Source organism: Branchiostoma floridae, chromosome 6, assembly GCF_000003815.2.
Source record: "Branchiostoma floridae strain S238N-H82 chromosome 6, Bfl_VNyyK, whole genome shotgun sequence".
In the NCBI taxonomy this organism is placed as follows: Eukaryota; Metazoa; Chordata; class Leptocardii; order Amphioxiformes; family Branchiostomatidae; genus Branchiostoma; species Branchiostoma floridae.
In genome coordinates, this window is record NC_049984.1 from 17,680,516 (window position 1) to 17,702,866 (window position 22,351).

A 22,351-nucleotide genomic window follows, 5' to 3' on the forward strand; every position below is an offset into this window, starting at 1 on the left:
TTATAGAGCATCAGAATCCTTAAAAGACAATTGTGGGTAATCTGGAACTTGTTTGTCACTTTTCTATATGGTAAGGTCAACGAATCCATGCTACAAAGTACTCTTCTTGCAACTTGCAATTTGCAGTAAAAAAAATTTATGACAAGAAATGTTAAAAATAGTCAGAGACCCAACAAACTGAACTTAGACTTGGGTTAAATGCCTCTAATGCAGATGATGAAAAGACTTTGGACACTTGCCAATGTAGTAACGATAGACAGAAAATGTCTCTCTTTTCTCCTTGCCAACCATTCTGAAGGACAACCATTTTAGCAGTCTGCTTATACACTGCATGTGATCTCTTGGACGCTTTCCATCTTTTTCCCGTCTGCCCCCAAGATGTTAATTTCAGGCCTCTACACATTTGAATGGCCAAAAGTGTCAAAGAGCAGCCTAGAGACCTCCTTCAGGGCAAGGATGGCAAAATGAGTATTGGCTCGTATGTTTGAACTCACGAATCCTACTTGCCTTTGAGGCAACATCAAGCACACAGAATTTCCCCTCTTCTGAACACCCTTGAATTTCTTTCCTAGACTGTGTGATTTGAACCATTCAACATCTGACCAGACTCTGGTCTCAAAGACATTAAACGAAAGGCAATGAATCTACCGGTATTGAACTTTTGCCTTAGTAGTTGAACTCAAGTACCCTTTAAGTTACGTGGCCAATTTTGAAAATTAAAATTCCATGGCTATCCTTGATAGAGATAAGAGTAACGTCTGCTCTGTTATGACCATGCCCGTCATGACCTGTGGTTACCTTTCAGTGCAGCAGTGTACATTGATTTTAACTTAGTAATGGTCTGTGGACCTGGAGGCAGCCCATACAAATGAAAAGGTTAATGTGTACAGCAAGACCTTTCTTCCACAAATGAATTTTTGGATTCCATACAAAAAATTACATTGTGCAGTTAGGCAAGATCATGATTGTAGAGCCATGTATAAGACTCACAGATTCTGAAGATTTTCAGAAATATTGGCTAGAATGGCATTGTGAAGAATTCATAGCTAAGGTGTTATGTTGTGTTGTGTTGTGTTGTGTTTACAAGGTACAATGTACAAGGTAACATAATAAATTGCAGTGTTGACACTGTCTGCATTTTGTGATGAGAGTCATCAAATTGTGAACACAAGCTCTTTTCTACAACTGTAACTTTGCCAATTTTAGCTGTGTCTAAAATCATATCCAGCAACTTGCTTGAGTAGAGTTCTGCTATTTTGCTAATTTCTTATCTATTCTTCATTGACATTATACTGTGTATGAACTTAAAACTCCTACAGTTGGAATAGATTTACAGTACTGTAATAAAAAGACCATAGAAGGAAAAAACCCTTGTGGACGGCCCAGATGGACTGATAACATGAGGGAAGACATGCATTTCCTCAACCTACACAGCGCAACACTTAAGATAGAGGATGCTGGCGAGATGCCATCAAGCCTATGTGTAACCCTGAATGAATGAATGAAAGCTTTATCCAACTCAACTCTATCAACAGGGTAATGCTAGTTCACACAGGGTAACCAATGTCCATTGTTTTTAAAAACAGAACTCAGGGATATTAAGCCAACGGACGGTAGTTTCAAATTGAGATACAAACTGTATTTTCAAAATATTGCAGTTTGAAACTACCATCCGTTTACTTCATATCCCTGCATACTCCGGTTTATAAAAACAATGCATACAGGTTACCCCGCGGATAAAAGTGAACTGTTAGTAGCATTACATAGCAGCCAATGGCTGAATTGCACACCTTTAATTACACAAAAAACAACTTAACATCAGGCCACACCAATTTAATTTCTTGGTTCACGGATTTTTTTGTAAAAAACATGGAGCGAGAGGGCGAAATAAAAATAAAAATTGTAAAATGGTTGGGGTAAAGGTAACGGCTAATCCAAAACATACAGAAAAAAAGTTTTCAGCTTGAAAAAAGTACAAAAACACTATTATTGTACAGTAACAGCACCTGTATCCACACTTTAAGGAGCTTATAATATAAAGGCCAACTTGCTACACCAGAAAGTTGGTGAATGGTTTCATTAATGGTGAAAATTTGCTGAGTGGTAATTTTTATTTTTTATTTTTTTTCCAAGAAATAGGAGCGAGCGAATCCATGAACCAAGAAATTAAATTGGTGTGGCCTCACTAAATCCTATCGTGTCATTGCCTGGCAGACAACAAAATGAATAGTAAGTCTGTAAGTTAACAAACTCACCATCCACACATTTGACCAGAGAAGACACATCCACGACAAGCTCGTTGTTTTCAATCAGCTGATCCACGGGATAGTCCAGCCGCCAACTGGCCGGGGTGGGGAGTCCCGTGGGGGGTACGGAGGGCAGGTCCCCCAGGGCGGGGTTGCTCCCCGTCTTCACAGCAAGCCGGACGTACTTGAAGCTGTCACAGAGTTGGGATGAAATCTCCAGGGGGAACTGGAGGGTCATGTGCACAGATGTAGTGTCAGCATTCATCTGGCAGAGTTTTCCTCCTGTGTGATAATGAAATTGATGGAAAATAAATGCCTTGCTTACTACTAGTATTATGCAGTAGAATACAATTAAATGGAAAAGCACTCAGTGAGCTAGATATTTGGAAAAAAACTAAGCCAAAAACTCTAACCACAAGACCATTATAGTACAATTGTGTAAACTGAAAACCTGACTTTTTCTACTAAAAACCACTTGTACAATGTATTAAAAGTGTAGCATTACTGTTAACTCTAGTTCACCTTTATCCGTGGGGTGACTTTTATTCGTTGTCTTTAAAAACAGCACATTTACGAGTATTAAGTCTGCTGGCAGTGGTTTCAAATTTGCAATAGTTTCAAAATGTTCCGATTTGAAACCACCGTCCGTCGACTTCATATCCCTAAATACATTTTTCTCACAAACAACGAATATAGGTTACCCTCGGATAAAGGTGAATCAGCGTTACATTTGTTTTTAAATAACAGTGATATTATGTTAGTAACGTCATTATCACATAATAGCAAACCAAAGTTGTACAGTCACAGTTATTTCAGTGTTGAGGTTTCAGTTATATCATTGCATCCAAAGGCTTGCAAAGAGTCATTCAGCTCTACTGTCAATGGAATGACATTACCTGAAGGAGATGTAAAGTCCTCCTGCAGATTGGGTGTCAAGACTCTCCCCCCTTCCCCTGCCCAGTCCAAGGAGTCAATCCTCTGCAGGAGGAACCTTGTGTAAGGTCCAGCCAGCTCGGTGGTGTTCTCTGCGTAGATGTAGATGTTGTAGTTGGTGTCCTGGGCGTCGGTGGGCACATTGATGTTGCAGTCGACTCGGGTACAGGCCAGGTCGAAGGTCAGAGTCACGGGCGTGGCTACGTTCTGGTAGATTCTGGTTGCGCTAAAGACAAGGTTGCTGATGCCGTACACATCTGGAACAGGTATTATGAAGTATGTCAGCCATTTATAACTACTTAACAAAGTTTAACAGTACTCCTTTTTGCCAGTCAACAGTTTTGTTGCAGTAGCAATTTTTCAGCCTATGCTTTATGACAGGTGGCTTACTCTTTCAAATTTTGGTTTTGTTCTGACCTTCAAAAATCATCTAGCTAGTGTTATCATGTCAATCAATAACCTAAGTCTGGAAAAAAATCATTCCCCCTAACAGAACAGCCCTAGAAACCCCAGGCCTACAAAATGTGTAATGTAGAGGTATCCTGAAACCAAGGAGCTTTCATCAACAGGCTTCAGATGAGAGCTCCTAATGCTAAAACTGACTTGCCTGACTACATCATACCAGGTGTTTATAAGTCCTAACATATTACTGTAAATGCAGAAATATTCGCGGTGGATTAATGTTCGCGGTTTTTGCAGTGACCACTTCACCGCGAACTTAAAACCACCGCGAACATTTCTCTATTATAGTATTAGACTGCAGTCTATGGTGTTACCGCGAACTTAAAACCACCCCAAAAAGTCCTTTTTCCCGCTACCGCAAAATTAAATCTCCGCAAACTTAAATGCATTTACAGTATCTCCACCATCACCACCATTACCATATGAGTTGCACTGCACCACGACTGGGTAGGCTGCGAAGTTGTTGTAGAGCAGCGGCTCCTGTCGCACGGCCTCACCCACCAACTCTACCATCTGCACCACCATGATGGCGTACACACGCGCGCAGTACTGCACGTCCGTGGGGGTCACTACGGTCAGGCGCTGGTCAATCTGGGGTGGAAAACAATAATAATAATATCAATAACAATAATAATATATGGTGTATTTGAATCCAGTAGGTACCTAATATTTGGGTAATGAGGCTGATTTTAGCGGTCGAGCATGGGACCCTCGTTTTACATCCCTTCTGAAAGACGAATTTGTGGAATGCTTGGTCTGTCTACAGCACCCGGTCTTCCTTGGCCGTCTCCCATCCAAGTACTGTCCAGACTGCACGTTGCTTAACTAAGCTCAGATGTTAAAACTCGCCACACAATGGTGCATATAAGAAAGTTTTTAACCAATTTGTAATTGTACAAAGCAGCAGCCAATTGACCAAATATATGCCGAAGATTTTTTTTTAAAAATATCAGCGATCATAATACAAATGTACACAAATTATCTCATGGACTGCCAACATCAGGTGAAAGAAGAAGATGTGCAAGAACAAAAATAAAGAATTTATTGTTCGGTATTTTATCCTCTGAGTCTTTTGTCTTTTGTCTAATTTTTTTAACGACCTAGATTTCATAATGAAGGCAACTTTCTTTTCTTTTTGGGGGTTCCCAGAGGATATAAATATACAGTAAGTAATCATTTTTAATCAACATGGCCTAAACAATGTTTATTTTATTTATTTATTTATTGATCTTTAGGGTAGTCCCTTCAGTTAACATAGTAACTGATTTCCAGGGAGCCCTAGTTGAAAATTTCCTTAAGAAATAAGGTGCAAACACTGTTAATAGAAAAAAAAAAAAAGAATGAAAAACTTGGTAATCCACACTTACACCATGTACTGCCTCCTGCCCATATTCAGCAGGTATTCCTAGTGCAGCTGTAGTGAGCTGTGGACAGAAGAAGAGACAAAATTTACACCAAGCGATTTTTGGTCCTAATATACAATTTTAGACCATTTTCAACTGAAAGACACCCAGAAATAAGGGAAAAGACAATTTCATCCTAGAGGCTCGCACATTTGAATGCAAAAAGTGTTTAGAATTATACATTATACTATAAATACCAAATATCACCTGGAAGGCTCTTTGTACACATGCATAATACCATTTAGTTTGCCAGCTACGTGTACCTTCTTAGCTCCAGGCAATACTTTCTTCTCCCAAATGTGACTAAGCTTGCATCCCCTTTCATCACCACTCATGTTGCTACATTTGTAAATCATATTTTCTGATCCTCACAATTTTCTATCTAAAACCCAGTGATCTGCCAACCAGATGAAATGATTCAAAGAGATTGATTATTATATTACCTTCGAGTCAAAATCGTCCAACGGATCATAGACGTCGTCATGTGAGAAGTAGATGTTGACTGCGTAGGATTTCTCCAGGCCGTAGGAGGTTAGTTTGGGTATGTTTGGGGCATTGACCTTTGCCCTGATGCTGGCCTGGATGGAGATGGCGGAGGGCGTGTCACACCTGATGATGTCAGTGATGCAGAATCCCAGCACTTCCAGGTCAATGTTCTCAACTAGACGGAAAGAAAATTGTTATTGTGCTCTGTATTGATTGTCAAAATCTGACCGTACCTTATATGGGTCAGTCAGGGAGTCAGTCTAAAGTAACAGACAACAATGCATGATAGAAACATACTCAGTAAGTACAGCATACATTCTTCTAAAAACTAAGCAAATCTAAGTACTTAGCAATACAAAATTCTGCATGATATTTGTGTGGAATGAAAAAAGTCAAATTATTAATAGTCAGAATACAACATCATGTAAATAGTTTTGTGTGGGGGGGTCACCCAACTTTTGACAAAAGATTTCACTTGTGATCTTAAAATAGAAGCCTTAAGATTTACAGCATCAAACTTGTGAGACCAATCTGGGGTGTGATGGGCACTATTTTCCCTGTCACACTTTGCACAACAAAGTTCTTCCCAACCCCACATTCTTAACTCTAAATATCTTTGAGGTAAAGACTTTTGAGCTAAAGACTTTTGAGCATCAAACCTGCAAGACCTACCTGGAGGTGTGATGGGCACTATCTTCCCTGTCAGATTGTGCACAACGAAGTTGTTTCCAATCACTTCCTCATTGACGTTGTTCCCAGCAATCAGCTTCACCATCAAGAAGTTGGGGGGATTGCCGGACCCCACGTCCCTGGCCAAGGCTCCCGTCAGCTTGTTGGCATCGATAGTTACGATCACGTTCCGCAGCCAGACAGAGTCTCCCGCCACCAGGAGATGGTACGCCTCCGCGGGATAGAACACCTCCTGAAAATACAATTATTTTAAAGAGTAAACCACCTGTTTGAATATGATACTAGTCCCCTTTATCCGTGGGGAAACCTATATCCGCTGCTTTCAAAATACGGTATTAAGGAACATCAAGGCGACAGAGGGTGGTTCCAAACTACAGTATTTTGAAAATATTGCAATTTAAACTACAGTCTGTCGACTTGATATCCCTCAATACCCTGTTTTATAACGAATATAGGTTACCCCATGGATAAAGGTGAACTAGCATTAATCTAGGGAAACATTCTTCTAATGGCTTCTAAAGAGAAAAAAATCTGCAATCAACTACTTACTACATGAAAACCTTGATGTACATGTACATTCTCTTTAATTGATATCTAAGGCCACTCCAATTTGATTTGTTGGTTCAGATTTAAAAAAAAAATATAGCAATTACATCATAAAACTAGAGGGTAGGGAGGAAACTTGAATATGACTGTATTCACTCCATAAAACGGGGCACACCAAGCAAGGCACAACTTTGTTTTCATTATGTTTTTCCAGTTATCAATATAAAATAAGCACATTTTTAAAACTTTTTAAAATCTGTGAACTAGCAAATTAAATTGGTGTGGCCTAATGCTAACTTAATAGTTACAGACTGGAAAAGAATGTTTAATTCATAACCAGGAATGACAAAATGTATAGACGATGATCTTTGTTAACACTCCACCTCTAGAGAGAGGAAGAATAATAGTGATAGTGATGAAAGTTGACCTTCTACAACTTCTCCTTTCATCACTTTGTATTTTTATCTTCTAATGCAACTTGAGGTCAAACAATTTCATTACACACCAAGAATGAAATACAATGCACCTTGCCACAAAGAGCAACAAAGAGCCTGCAACTTCAAACGCAATAAGTCTTTCAAGTGAACAAAGAGCAATCATCGCTTCCACAACATGGCTTCTGAAATATTAATGACAATGCGGCTTTCAGCGCCCGGTGACAAAGGGATGTTGCCAGACAACCGCAGTGTTGTGGTGTCTTTTATTACAAGAAGATCTGTATCGTACGTCTTTTCAAGTTAATTGCCCTTGAAGGATAATACTCTCTAAGGGTTTGGGGCACTGCTGGTATATCTAATAAAACTTCCTTGGATGGATTTTTTGGAAAGATTGAAGTGAGCTGTTAATCAATAGAAATACATTCTTAGCTTTTATTTCACAACTAAAAAAAATTTAGATAAAATTAGTATATTTAGTAAAATATATTCTATATCATAGTTAATGTCTTGTGGAGCCCGATCCTGATTCCTAAACACAAAAAATTTAAGGAGGGCATCTTTCGCAAGTTTGACATCTAAGTCACAAATAGCTAATTACAATGCATGTTTCTATGTAGTTGTGAAGATGCACTGTGACATGCTATGGCTAATTGCCAGTTTGCATGCAACAATTGATGAATATGGATAGGTACATGTCAGCAAAGATAGCTTCATGCACTTAAATGCTCTCCCTCATTTCAAAAATTTCATCACCAAAACATTGGACCGAAGACATGTCAACACAGGTTAAGTTAAATGCACAATCTTGTCTGTTCTTTCCCTATTAGTAAGAATCCGTGAAAGTTGAATGAAGCATTGCATATAATATTTTCATGATTTATTGTGGGAAATTTGATGAAGATCCAGGTACAAACATGCCAAATAGCAAATAGTCAAGCAACTGGGTATGATTTTGGAAATGGTCAGAAGTTTCAGCATCCACCACCTTTTGACAGTATTACAAAAGGTTTACTCAATACATTGTAAAGTATACCCTAACTCTGAATTGATATGCAAAGTACAAAATGTTGGGGAGGACAAATTTTAGTATGTGGGAAAGCTTCAACGTTTGTGATCAGAAAGTATAAGTTAGTTTGCGGGGTAACCTACAGGTATATTCGTAGTTTTCAAAAACAGACGCGTTTAGTGATAGCAAGTCGACGGGCAGTGGTTTCAAACTGAAATATTGTAAAAATATTGCCGTTTGAAACCACCGTCCACCGACTTGATTTCCCTAAATGCCCTGTTTTAACTTAAAAACAAGGAATATACCTGAAACAACCAGAGGGGCGAGTAGAACAGAAAGAAACAACATGCCCCCACCCGGGATCGAACCCGGGGCAGTAGATTACAAATCATGACCGCTATCGCTGTCGCCACAAAAGCTCTAGAGCCCTTGGGCAAGGACGGTAGGCGGTACTTAAACACCACTGTTACATACCCCCTCAGTAGGGTACCCCGTGGATAAAGGTGAATCGGTGTTAGTCCCCAAACAGACGTGTCAGCTGGATAAAAAAAGACTGAGAAGAACTTGGCCAAATAGCGACAAGTAAGTTGCCATGGGATTTCAGTCAGTCGTTTGCAGTTCACTCCTAGGCCAATTAACTCCAGGACTAGGCTTTGATTCCCAACTTGGGAAATGTCCTTTTACTATTTGTCCAAGCAGGAGTCCGATAGAGACTACTGCACATCTCTGTGCCCACCTTGGTAACTTCTACCATCGTGTTGGCATTTGACAGCGGGTCCTGTCTCTCCGCCACCCACACCTCGATCCTGAAGTTCTCGCTCCCGGGCGCTGTGGAGAGAAGGTCGTCGGAGTGCATGTTCCTGATCCGCAGGTCCAGCGTGATGTTGGCGTCGATGTCTCCGTACAGAAAGTCCTGATTGGTTCCCAGGCTGACCACCCCGGTTCCATCATAGATGGCCAAGTAATCTGAGTTTTAAAAAAAATTTTAGTATGGTCTCAAAACATGAAGACCTCAAAATCTTCACTGCAAACATGTATATCCTCAATATTATTCCAACTGAGAATTTGAAACACTGTTAAATAATTATGTCCCTCCTGGAATGAAATAAAACCAATGTGAAAGCAAATGCAAAATAAACTTCAAGAGAGTAACAAACGCACACGTTAATAACAGTTACTGTCAATTGTTAAATGTTCCCAGGGTATAGATGATACTTAGTAGTGATGGTTCACTGTAGCCTGGATACCAGACTGTTTCCAGGGCCTACACTGTACATATGTAGGTAAGCTCCTCATACTCCCCAAGGAAACTTATCACAGCCCCCTGAAAAGATAAGACTCTGAGAAACAGTTTCTCTGGGTCTAAGTCAAGGCCACAGAACTGTGATGAGTTTCCATAGAGCAAAGCAAACTCTGGAGCCAAGGAGCAGTCCTACATGTGTGTTTTGTATGTAGGCCCTGGAAACAGTCTGGTATCCAGGCTAGGTTCACTACTGAGTTCAAATAAGGTGAACATCTCCCCATTTCTCTACCTACTTTGAAATTAATTTGCTCCAACTTCAATGAACGATCAAGTGTGCTGTAAATAATTCTGTAAGATGAGGGAGCTGACAGAATACAAATTTCGCTTTTCAAAATTTCTGTGCTTGTTCATGTATGGCAGCTATTACAGCTTTGGCATTTATTACATGCATAAGCTGCTTAGTAGATACCTAATGTCAATTGATGCTTGTTTGTGATATCAATATTGACAGATGGGGACCAAAGTTATCATGTACAAGTAATATACATAGTTTTACTCAACTTCTCCAAAATAGAACAAGTTCACATTAATTTTATCATTTATCCATTACCATGGCAAAAACCAAGATATTTCATAAATCAGTCCATAGCATGAAAATCCCTATTCCATACAATTATGTTCTGAAATCCTGTCACCAATATTATGATCCAAAAGCTGATATGATCCTATATATCATCAGCCAGCTAAAGCTCATATTTGATGGTGAGATTACCATGATTGCATCAGAGTCGAGTTATAATAATTGCATTTCAAAGGGAACTCAGGCTTTGAAATTGTCTCGGATTATAATGGCTATGATCTGATTTCATTTGATTGCATTATATGCATGGAATACGGTGCATGGTATTTCATATCACGTAATGTCTTTTTCCATCTCATCTGGTACTGTAATGTCTCAACATGAAGAGAGAGTACTGTAAGTGTATTTAAGTTCGCGGGGATTTAATTTTGCAGAAGCGGGAAAGAGGACTTTTCGCGGTGGATTTAAGTTCGCGGTAGCACCATGCACTGTAGTCTCTTATTGCCATGGAAAAATGTTCGCGGTGGTTTTAAGTTCGCGGTGAGGCGGCCACCGCGAAAAACGCGAACATTAATCCACCGCGAAAGTTTCTGCATTTACAGTATTTGTGGCAACAACGCGTTCTACATAACAAATTTGCAAAAACAACCAGTATGTACTACATGAGGAGAATAATGAAGGATATTCATGGAAGCTCATCTGTGTTGGTAGCATTCATAGTACAAAGCTAAACTTTCTTCCAACACAAATGTACACAAGAATCAAATTTTCAACAACCACTGTTGCCTTCTTCAGGATCAGTACCGATGGCCAATCATTTCAGAACGTAAACTATGTGACAGTTACGGATAACGGTTATCCAGATGATCACGTTTTCATAAGATCACATGTCTGTAACTCTCACGAGTTTACGTTCTGAAGGGATTGGTCAAAAGTATTGATCCTGAAGAAGACGACAGTGGTCATTGACAATTTGATCCATGTGTACTTTTGTGTTGGAAGAAAGTTCAACTTTTTATTACTGTAAATGCAGAAATGTTCGCGGTGGATTAATGTTCGCGGTTTTTGCGGTGACCACTTCACCGCGAACTTAAAACCACCACAAACATTTTTCTATAATAGTATTAGACTGCAGTCTATCGTGTTACCGCGAAATTAAAACCACCGCGAAAAGTCATTTTTCCCGCTACCGCGAAATCAAATCCCCGCGAATTTAAATGCATTTACAGTATCTGAAGGATTGGTAACAGTAATGTCACTCACCGCCAGTGCACTGTAGGATAACTGGTTCAGATGTAGCCCTGTCAGAATCTCCATCCTTTCCACCAGTATCTGAGGAATGAGTGCAAAAATGTTCGTGCAGATTGAAAAAAATTCTGAGTCAAGTTAAGAATCCTTAATAAGAGTTCAAGCAGCTTTCTTAAAAATAGGTTTGCTTCACCAAATATGCACTGAAGAAAAATTGCCTGAAGAAATTTTGCTCACGAAAGCTGTACACTCAGGTTCTCACTGCCTGCAAAACCTTTTCTGCTATCGGATCTGTATTATGATAGCTGGTATAACTGCCCTTAGGCATAACACAACAGCCTCTACTTTGGTGTAAAACACACAACCAATTCATAAGGCTTAGCACAGTTTGCTTGGATGCTTTAAAACAAGTGGCCCTGACATTACATGCCACCTAACCTGTCCTTCACATTACATGCAGTGAGCTAACCTTAGTCTTTTAGTGAAGATGCTACTCTTACACATGAAGTACCGCTCGGTAAATGGTGTGGTAAATGGCGACACCATTGATTGAGGTACATGTACCTGCCATCACAAAAGCTAAAAGCATTTTAAGCAAACTATTATAACTCAAGGTTAGCCCTGTACAAAGCTGTTAAATGCTGTTTAAGTGTATTGGATAGGTTCTTCAGATTCAGTTTCCCGGACTAAAGGTTAAAGATAGTCTCCTTTGTGTACATGTACTTCTAACAGCCCTGGCTTCTATCTAATGGCCAGGGGGAGAGTGCTGGTTCTGAGTTTTTAACACTGGCAAAGAAAGGTTCTCTAATCCTGCATGGAGAGCGAGTTTCCACACTACCCAAGGCATAAAAGAACCTTAGCCGATGTTGAAAATCACGAACCAGCGTTCTCCACATAAAACAAGTCCTGTGTATGGGGAATAATGTTTTTCATAACTATCAGAATCTATGACCAACACAGCATATCTATAAAGTGTTGTATGTGAATTCATAAAACAACAAATGAATGTAAATTCTTGAAGTCATACTTGATCTAAGTCAAAGGACAATAGCTGAACATCAAAAAGTGATGAAATATGAACTGGTAAACAAAAGCGCTTTCACTGCAAAATCGTACGATAATCAAATCTGCCACCTGTTATGTATCTGCCACCAAATGCAAGGAAAGCATTTCCTAAACAGAAACAGGAACAATCCTGGAATGAAACAAAAGCAACATGCTGCATTCCATCCAATTTCACTGCCAAATTCCTGGCCACAAACATTCAGTGGCCAGATCATGCCAGCACACCGCCCATGCTGTTGGCACAAGCCATCCATCTGGCCCATGCCCTTACCAAACTGGCACATGTAGGCAGAGCGACCACTGCAGTCCGATGCCTTCCACACGTATGTGTGCCACGAACGCACCAGGCTCGCACACATGGGCTGGATGGAAGTGTCGTGGCCCCAACCGCTGTCGTGCCACCCGTCATTGGTTCCCTGGTCAACCGCAGTTATTCTGTCCTCCCACTCGACAAACTCTAGGCTGCCGTTGAGGTTGTCGACCCCGATCCAGTACTCCCACTGTAGCCAACGGCTGTCAAAATATGCCGTCAGGTGGTCTTTGAAACCCTGGATGGTGTTCTTGTCTGCCAGTGCCAGCGCCCCTCCCCTGTTGATGCAGGCCTGCTTTGCTTCCTGGTAGGTTTTGAACTCGTTGAACAGAGCGTAGCAGGTGTCTCCCACTTGGCCATCAGCATCACACATGTCAGCTATGGTAACGTACATCAGGGATGGACAGACATTGACACACATGTACATGTACAGATGACAGACATGGGGTTGTCTTAAGAGAAACATGGGTGTGTTGAGGACAACATGGGGGTGTCTTAGGCGCAACATGGGAATGTCTTAGGGACAACAAGGGAATTTCTTAATACAACATCCAAATGTTTATGGTTATGTATAAGTACAACATGGGGATGTCTTAAGCACAACATAGGGATGTCTAAAGGACAACATGGGGATGTCTTAAGGACAGTATGGGGATGTCTTGAGTACAACATGGGATGATGATCAGACATGTCTTAAGTACAACATGAGGGATATCTTGTCTACAATGTGGTAATTGAGAAGGTTTTATCGACGTACCTAGATCGTTGAGATGACTCGGCATCAGCCCCAGGTAGGTGCTCCCACAGTACCTGTCCCTGTCCTGCTGACTCAGCGTACCGGGGGCGATCCGGAAGTCCGACCCTTTCCCCTTGGCATAGACGTTCTCCACGGCCACACCTGGCACCTCAAACACCTGTCAGTACCACAGGTAACATCAGGGTACTGTCACACGTCTCTATATCAACCGCTCAAGTAATGTGAAGAAAATGGTTACAGTAGACAGGTGACCACCATAGATACGATTCTTATAATGCTTGGGTCAGTGGGGAAACTTATCTAAGAGTAAGAGATTATCAAAATGTGGCTACAAAAGCCAGGTGGTCCTTATGCAGAGGTGGTCACTAGCACAGGCTTGACTATAACATTTCAAGAATTACATGACATTGTACATTCCTTGCATAAAACGAAATTCGCTGTTTCCTGCCTGCAGTTCAGACCTGTAATCTCCAGGCAGATTTACCAGTGGCAAAAGATAGTATCAAAGCTGGTCCAGGTGTATAGCTGGCCAAAGTGGGACCCAGTGGCCAGTTGACTCCCTTTGGCCAGCTGTACTCCTTAGCCAGCTTTGATACTATAATTTGCCACAGGTAAATCTGCCTGGAGATTACAGACATTGGGGTATTTCACTGCTGAAGTTGTAGCATTGTTGCTGCATTTCAAATTGAATTCGTGTTACCCTTGACTTTATAATGGGATTATCATGCAAAAAGCATAACTTATAAGTAATAGTATTAACCAAAAAAAACAATAAAACACACAAAATGCAAAAACATTTATTTTTACCCATGAAATTCATTGAGCGCTCTGTCAAATTGACGGCAGCAAAGACACCAACGTACCGCAGCTTCAGTGAGATACCTGCTTGACTCTTTACTTACCTTTTTATCAGTGGTGCTGTTGATGTTGCTGTCCTGTGACAGGTAGAAGCCCACCTTGTACCTGCCCTGTGTGAGGGTGACCCCCCGGGGCAGGGCCTGCACCCAGTAGCGGTAGTCCTGATAGCTGTTCTCATGGACCACTGATGGCAGGTCGGCATCTACAACCTTCACATCCTCATCTGGGGTGAACGTAATACAAGAAATAAACGTATGATGGCATCTTTATTGAATACATTGTAGTACATAAAGCAATGCCAATGGACTTAAAATTATTTATTGACTTTATCTATTCAGCTATCAGCCAGGGATGCCCAACTAGCCTGTGGTTATTGGAATGGGCTGGCCCTACTGACAAAGGACTTTGGTATGGGTAGGATAATAATTCTATAACAATATTCTTTGTAACTATATAACCTTACAATGTCTATAACGTTAATAGTATCTGTGTGAGTTGCCTTTCGATTCGAAAATTTCAAAGTAATTAACAACATTGTTAATATATGCTATACAAAATTGCATTACAGCTCAAACTACAAGCATACGGGGGGAGGGGGCTGAAAGGGTAGCCTGGATCACCAGCCAGCCAAGCCACAGGGCCCAGCCTTTTCCATAAACCCGTCTGGAGCTTGATCACAAGGTAATTCGTGCGATCTCTACCCCTGCGTTTGTTAAGTTGTGATCCGACACATTTTGGCACTTTGCCTTCAGATTCTTGGTCTTCGATCGCCACTGGCTAGGCTGTCTTGTTGACTCTGAACGGCGTCCATCCAAATGCATGATCATGAGTGACTCTTCTTCTAAGATCTTCAACGTGTCTTCGAACACATGCTGACTTCGATACACGCCAACAAGTTTCCTCTGGATCTCCTGAGTTCCCCCAAATATATATCAGGATTGTTGCATCCTCACACGCCAGGTAACAGCTCGATGTGACGCCCATTTATCAAGATTTTACGATTCAAAAACGCGTCCGAAATATCACCCCCAGCAGCTCAAAAGTTTTCACTTTCCCGCGACACCCGCGAACTATGACCCCACGGATCCGGACCCGGATTATATGACGTCAGAAACCCCTGGCCAATCACGCTTCAAGTCCAACTGTTGTGTAGATTTCTAGCATCAGAACATATTGAAGATTTGGCGAGTCTTTTGTTGTAAAAGGTTGTCTTTCATAACATATCAAAAATGACATTTATATAATAATGCTAATGATTTAAAAGATCGCCACTAGATTTCAAACTACATGTGCCTTGGGGTCTGTGGTTATGTAAATCATTAAGTATGACGTACTCACTATCCAGAACATATTGAAAATTCGGCGAGTCTTTGTGTTGTAAAAGGTTGAACTGTTTCATAACATATTGAATTTACTAACGACCAAAGAGCTGCGAAGTACTAAATGATTTTTGAATGGCAGAAGAGATTGCATCTAACGTTATATCATTGATGAAGAGGTAATGACATTTCAAAAATGACATTTATATAATAATGCTCATAATTTAAAATATCGACTCTAGATTTCAAACTACATGTGCCTGGGGGTCTGTGGTTATGCATATCATTGAGTATCACTCACTCAATATTGAAGATTTTGAAGATTTGGCGAGTCTTTGTGTTGTAAAAGGTTGAACTGTTTCATAAGATATTGAATTTACTAACGACAAAAAAGCTGCGATGTACTAAATGATTTATGAATGGCAAAAGAGATACAATCTAACGTTATATCAATGATAAAGAGGTAATGACATTTCAATAATGATAGTGTAATCATAGCATAGGGATTGAGCATAATTGCATTTCTTATCAGGTATAGACTGCCATTTGAGTAGTTAACTGTACACAACAAACGCTGCATTAGTTATTAATGACATATTCCAACTAATAAGATTCGATACACTGTTACATGCATAAGGCCACAGTAAGCAGTTATGGATGACATCCTCTACAGACTGCAAAAAAATGAGATAGGGCGAGAAAAAACAATATGGCTAAATTTTCAAAATAGACACCATAAACAATGGCAGTGACAAAAGTTGAAGTGACAAAACATGGTAGCACTGACAACAAATCATTCATTCCTGTATTCAAGAAGTGAACTAGTGTACTAAAAGTGACATAAGTGTGGTACACTGAAATTACTTACCAAGTTGGCAACTACACCCATAGTGGTGCCGCTTTTACAACTACGCAACTGGTTTCACTTCTATAGCTACAGTCATGGCTACCTCGCTAATGTCACTTCTACAAGTACAATTATCAGGCTACAACACGACGTACTATCCCATTTTGGTACTTTTTCGTCATGTTAACCATCTCCGAAGAAGTAGAAAATTCTTGTTTTTTTCTCTGAAATCATGCAAAAATTAATGAGCGCGAGGATGTCATCCATAAAATATACTTGCTGTGGCCTAATGCCTGAATCCATGGAACGGTATACAGTACATAACAGAAATTATAACGTTATTGATCATTCATAATTGCAGCGACGATACGAACTGTTTACTGCAGATATTGAATTTAGACCGGGCATTCATTTTGATTTACATGTACAATGACATACATTGTATCCTTCAAAGGTGACTGAACTCTTATATGCACACAGATAGACTCCCCGGACGTTCTATGTGAGCAGGTAACAGTACATATGAGACATCCCATTGGTCCTTAGCGATTTGTAGTGAAACGTTTTTACGAAGGGTCAGTAAACTCTTACGTTTATATTCCTGAACGATCATGTGCTGTTATGATTCTAATAGAGATTAGACTTAAAGCCTCAAGCACTTTACGAGCCAAATTGCTTCAGAATGTCACACGTACTTCACATCAGCTTCATTTTTTTTAGTTTATTGCTTAGCGAGCCGAATGTATACTTCTCAAGTCTAAACCTGATATCTACCTTCGCCAAGAAGGTTATGTTTTCGGTAGCGTTTGGGGGAGGGGGTGTAGATGACCAGCATAACTCAAGAACGCCTGGATGGATTGTATCTAATATTCGGTATACGTATGTGGGTAGGTCCTGATGAGACCTGGAAACGATTAGATTCTGGACCCTCTAGTGGCTTGTTACGGTATTGCAGCGGAAATTCCGGGTTTGAAATTTCGAGTTCTGGACATGCGGCTTTGGCTACGATATTTGAATGCTAGATAGCTCTTGATTTCTAGAAGAAATTGGGCCCCTAGCGGTCTTTTGGAACTACATGGGCGGGTTTAGTGCCAGAGTTTGAAAGGGAATTACTCACGAAAGGGCTGACGGTTCTTAATGATTTTTATAGGTATCCTGGATGAAGACTACAAGAACACAGTAATGAAATAGTCTGTGTAGGCCGCTGGATGTTGGACCGGCCGCTATAAGCACGATTTAATCAGACTATGTAGTAAAATACGATGACCCTTTACAACGATAGTAAAGTAAGTAAGGCCATTAAGAACAGTCTAACATACTGTCATGAAAGCCTTTCAGAATGAAAAATGTGGAATGTTATATTACGACTCACCGTGGTGCATGTTTTGATGGCATTAGGACTTTTTTCATGGAGCGAGAAATGTCCCTTTGGCATATTTAAAGACCCTCTGTAGTCGTGAAAGTTCTATTTTGCCAGTGCTTTAGGCATTGGGCCTGACGAAGTAGCAGCAATTCTGCATATTAGTTATGGAAATATCATTTGCTGTGGAGCTAGCTAGCACGGATGTTATGTTCGCTATATAGTGCTAATCAATGACCTTTTCTTTCATGCACTCAATTAGCCAGAATAGGCCTCAAAGTACTCTTTTGCCACAAGGACATAACTCCTAGTGCTGCCTTGAAATGTGATTGTCTTGAGCTATTATGACTGCGCTTTTTAAGTGTCACCAAGGACCATATAGTGCCCTTGGTGCAATCGATTTAACGATCATGAGGCCTTTATTGTATATTTTATACACTTTCTTGTATGGTGACCTTTGAAGTAACTTAGCGCAAAGTTACTTCGTGATGCATTATGCCATATCTATAATACCCATGTCACCCTGTGCAGACGACGTGTCTGCGAGCTCTAAATGACATTTTCGGCAGTATTACGTCCGGTGTTTTCTCGATCCGCGCACGGTTGTATGGATCGGCAGTGATTTTAAGGAGTCGGACGATGCTCGCTATGCACCGGGACCTTTTCTCAACATCGGCGTATGATAGTACGATATTGAATAAAAAAAAACACAAAACGGACCTAAAACAACTCAACAGCATGCCTTATGCATATTTACTGGCATAACTTTAATTATTCGCCCATCAAAAAAGCCCGGCTGGGCCCCGGGTAAGAAATGTGACCTAGTCGACATTTGCTTGAAGTACGGCCGAAGCTAGACACCAAAATGCAATGTGACAGGGATAGGTCTTTTGTCGTGAAGTTTCTAACCGTATAAACTTTCTGGCGTGCATCAGAGAAAAGTTGCTATTTCAAACACTTACCACAGGCTGGAATGTCACATTGCTCCCATCTCTTGCTGGCATCCGTGGTGTAGCACCAAACCGTGTGGTGCCCGCTCGGGTTCCGGCAGTAGTTCTCTTCCAGCCCGGATGATGGGTAGTTAGCGGGTGTCTTGTCGTGTGCGTGTGGTGTCTGACTGTCCCAGCGCTGACACGTCTTGCCAGTTTCGGTCACAGCGACTGTACCTCGGTAGGTCGCCCCATCTCCCGCCTTGCAATCTACTGTTTGATGAAGATAGGTATTAATAGCAAATGTCAGTAAGAATCTGTATCTAATCCTTACAGATATTTCTTTTGATAAACGCTATTCTAAACTTCAAGTGGAACTTTGAGTCTTGCCACTTGCGTTCCAAGAGACTGTACCTGACGGTAGGACGCCCCATCTCCGGCCTTGTAATTTACTGTTTGATGAAGATGGGTATCAAGAGCAAATGTCAGTAAGGATCTGTATCTAATCCTTGCAGATATTTTTGATAAACGCTATAATTCTAAATTTCAAGTGGAACTTTGGGACTTGCCACTTGCGTTCAAAAAGACTGTTCCTCGGTAGGACGCCCCATCTCCTGCCATGCAATTAACTGATTGATGAAATTAAGAACAAATGTCAGTAAGGATCTGTATCTAATATTAATATTACAGATATTTCTTTTGATAAACGCTATTCTAAATGTCAAGTGGAACTTGACAGTGTTGGGGATGGGGGAAAGGCGTAACATGGAATGATGTTGTCTTGAATTTCAAGGGGGCATAACTATGATCGGGATTGGGGAAAGAGTTTGGCAGACACAAGGTGCGGTAGCGATCTCCTTAATAGCTTTAACACAGGGTTGTCGTTATCCATGTGTTACCGCAACTCAACACCTCTGTGTACATCTTTCGTTCAATGCAATATTGCAGGAAATCCCAGTACGCTATTGTTGCGATATCGCATAAGTCCCGATTACAACATTGCACACTGTTAAGCTTGTTGAAGGCACGCGTTTTAACGATATATAATGATAAAGGTAAAACATGGGACTTACTTCCACTGGCCACTCCAATAGCAGCGAACAGCACTCCCCAGACGGCAAAATATTGCCATCTGAAAAAACAGATAGACTTAAAACAGTTGAACGCTGTACATATACATGGAAAAAACGTTAGATTTGAAACTAAAAACAACACTTTTATCTAGTTACGCCACTTAGGCTTAGGTCCCAATTGGAAAAGGGGGCCCTGCCGGGCAGTTCACATGCTGTATTTTTTTCTTCCTACGTGGCCCCTTGGGACTCCCGGGGTATTATGGGCCCGGCCGAGTCCCGGGTTCAATTTATATGAAACTCGGAACCCGGTAACAAATAGACACCGTGACCTACCCGTGGGGAACTCTGGCTGGAGCTCGAGGCAGCCCGCTTCCCGTATCCGGCAGTCCACCGGGACATATTTGAGGTTTAGGAGCCCGGTCGGGGTTACATCCCTGACGGGCACCGGTGCAAGTGGGACTTAAGCCTTACGTTGATAAATTCATGTCTGTCATTTATCAGTGTTGTCTTTCTTTGGTTTGGTGATGCACCTGAGTAGCGTTTGTTTCGTTACTTATTGATCGGCATAAAGTGTACATCAAGCATGATGTACACATAGTTTACAGAGAGCAAAACTGGTAAATTTGAACATTCAAGTAAGATTTGCGCAAAATCACATTCAAGATACGCCTGGTTAATATTCATTGTCCATTGGGCATAATGTAATACACGGGTGCTATCGCTGGTACCAGTCTGTACATTGGAAATTCAAGTAAGATATGTGGAAAACGCATTCAAGATTCGTCTGAAGAATATTCTTTTAAGTTGCTATGTCTATCAAGTGTTATTCTAGTGTAATTAGGGGAAAACATTCAAGATACGTCCAAAAAAATAGGCTTCTAAGTTGATGTGTCTATTAAGTGTTCATGGCGCGTAATGTAGTTCACGGAGACCATTGCTGGTACGAGGCTGTACATTGTAAATGCACGTTTAACATGGGGCACAGCACACTATGAAATTTTCTTGACGCTTCACCTTTAAGCCCTGCAGGTCAACCGTGACAAAACTTAACCAAATTGTTCTATGCCACGCAGACAGTTCTTCCCGCAGCTCATTTCAATTCTCTCCGCTTCTGTCTCCCGGGTTTGTTGATCCGTTCAAACAATGATGACGTCATTGCAACCCAAGCAACAGGTACGCTTCGGCGGGTTCGCTAGGTGATTAGGTGACAACGGCATCGCATCAAAAATTCATAGGGATACTTTGTGGAAAACGATATGGTGAACGAATATCAAATTTCTAAGTACGTTTTAGTCCTGGAAGAACTGTCTCTGAAATACAGAACGCTCAAATACTGTAACACTTTGGTTTTCAATTACTGACGATGTGTAGTATGACAGTAACGTTAACATGATTTAAGCATTTGTATTTCACAATATGCTTTATCAAAGATATCGTTTTATCAAAGATATATTGATGTCGTTATCATTTGAAATCTAACGTTATACCATTTTTAAGCCATGTCGGCAGGTTACCCTGTTCAATAGTATCCTACTTCAAAACATCCTTACATTTCCTTTCATTTTCTAGCAAATAAGAAGATTTACGATCTTTTAAGAAAGAGTTCGAACCTTTAAAGTTTCCATTTCAAATGTATGAGACGAAGCTTCTAGCGTAGATAGATGAAACATTTCCAAATGTAAAACACGTCAATACATTTTCTGTCCACACGAATGTTTCTACAACGATGCAACGAAAAATAAGTCGTAAGTCGTGGCTATTGAAATCTATAAATCATCTTTTTTTCAGGGTGAGAACTATTCTTATTTAGTCAATAAGGATGCTCAGTTTGTGTTACATACATGAGACTGTCTAAGATAGATATGGTACGAAATACGCCCAGACACGTTGTCAAAATGTTCTAGTTTGCAGTTGCTTAATACCCCCGTCACATGTAGCGAAAATCGATCGGACGACGAGTCTGCGAGCTCTAAATTACGAGGAGGCATGACTCTGATGCCGACGAAGAAATGGCAGAGTTTCCCCCTTCCCGTCAGCGTCATGCCTCCTCGTAATTTAGAGCTCTCAGACTCGTCGTCGTCCGATCGATTTTTGCTACATGTGACGGGGGTATAAGAAAGTGAAAACACGACGTCGCAACATTTAAGCATCGATCGGTGAACAAGATTGCAAAAACACCGTGCATCAAGTGACATCACTTACCTTGGGGCCATTTTATGGCTACGTACTCCACAAGTTGTCGCCGCTCCAAAAACGATAGGTTGTTATCTATACCTAGAGATTAAAATGGTCTACATCTACTACATTGCTCCTAACACAAGAAAAACTACTGTGAAATAAGTTGTTGTACTCTTTCCTGTCCTAGGTGTTTAGTTTCCAAGACTCGAGAAACGTGGGACAAGAAGGCCCTAGATCCAGTAGAAACCAGGACAATGAAATGCGGGAACTCAACAGAGGAACGGGCGGCGCCTCTTGAATAATTAAAGAAGGTATTGTCCTCCTGACAACAGCCTGCGAACTGTCTATGATGTCCAACAAAGAGATGCGATCATA

General features: G+C 40.8%; 1 protein-coding gene across 1 annotated transcript in view; it reads right to left on the reverse strand.

Moving 5' to 3' along the window:
* LOC118418157 overlaps positions 1 to 22,058 on the reverse strand; it is a 97,397-nt gene extending 75,339 nt beyond the window's left edge. The window contains exons 1-13 of the mRNA XM_035823993.1: positions 22,001 to 22,058; positions 19,799 to 19,857; positions 18,759 to 18,998; positions 14,315 to 14,493; positions 13,413 to 13,569; positions 11,296 to 11,364; positions 8,946 to 9,175; positions 6,203 to 6,452; positions 5,488 to 5,705; positions 5,009 to 5,065; positions 4,061 to 4,232; positions 3,143 to 3,436; positions 2,256 to 2,528 (exon numbers count right to left, since the gene is read on the reverse strand). Coding sequence (XP_035679886.1) covers positions 2,256 to 2,528; positions 3,143 to 3,436; positions 4,061 to 4,232; positions 5,009 to 5,065; positions 5,488 to 5,705; positions 6,203 to 6,452; positions 8,946 to 9,175; positions 11,296 to 11,364; positions 13,413 to 13,569; positions 14,315 to 14,493; positions 18,759 to 18,998; positions 19,799 to 19,857; positions 22,001 to 22,011 — 2,209 coding nt within the window. The 5' untranslated portion in view covers positions 22,012 to 22,058. The remainder of the gene's footprint in view (positions 1 to 2,255; positions 2,529 to 3,142; positions 3,437 to 4,060; positions 4,233 to 5,008; positions 5,066 to 5,487; positions 5,706 to 6,202; positions 6,453 to 8,945; positions 9,176 to 11,295; positions 11,365 to 13,412; positions 13,570 to 14,314; positions 14,494 to 18,758; positions 18,999 to 19,798; positions 19,858 to 22,000) is intronic.
* Positions 22,059 to 22,351: the final 293 nt, after the last annotated feature.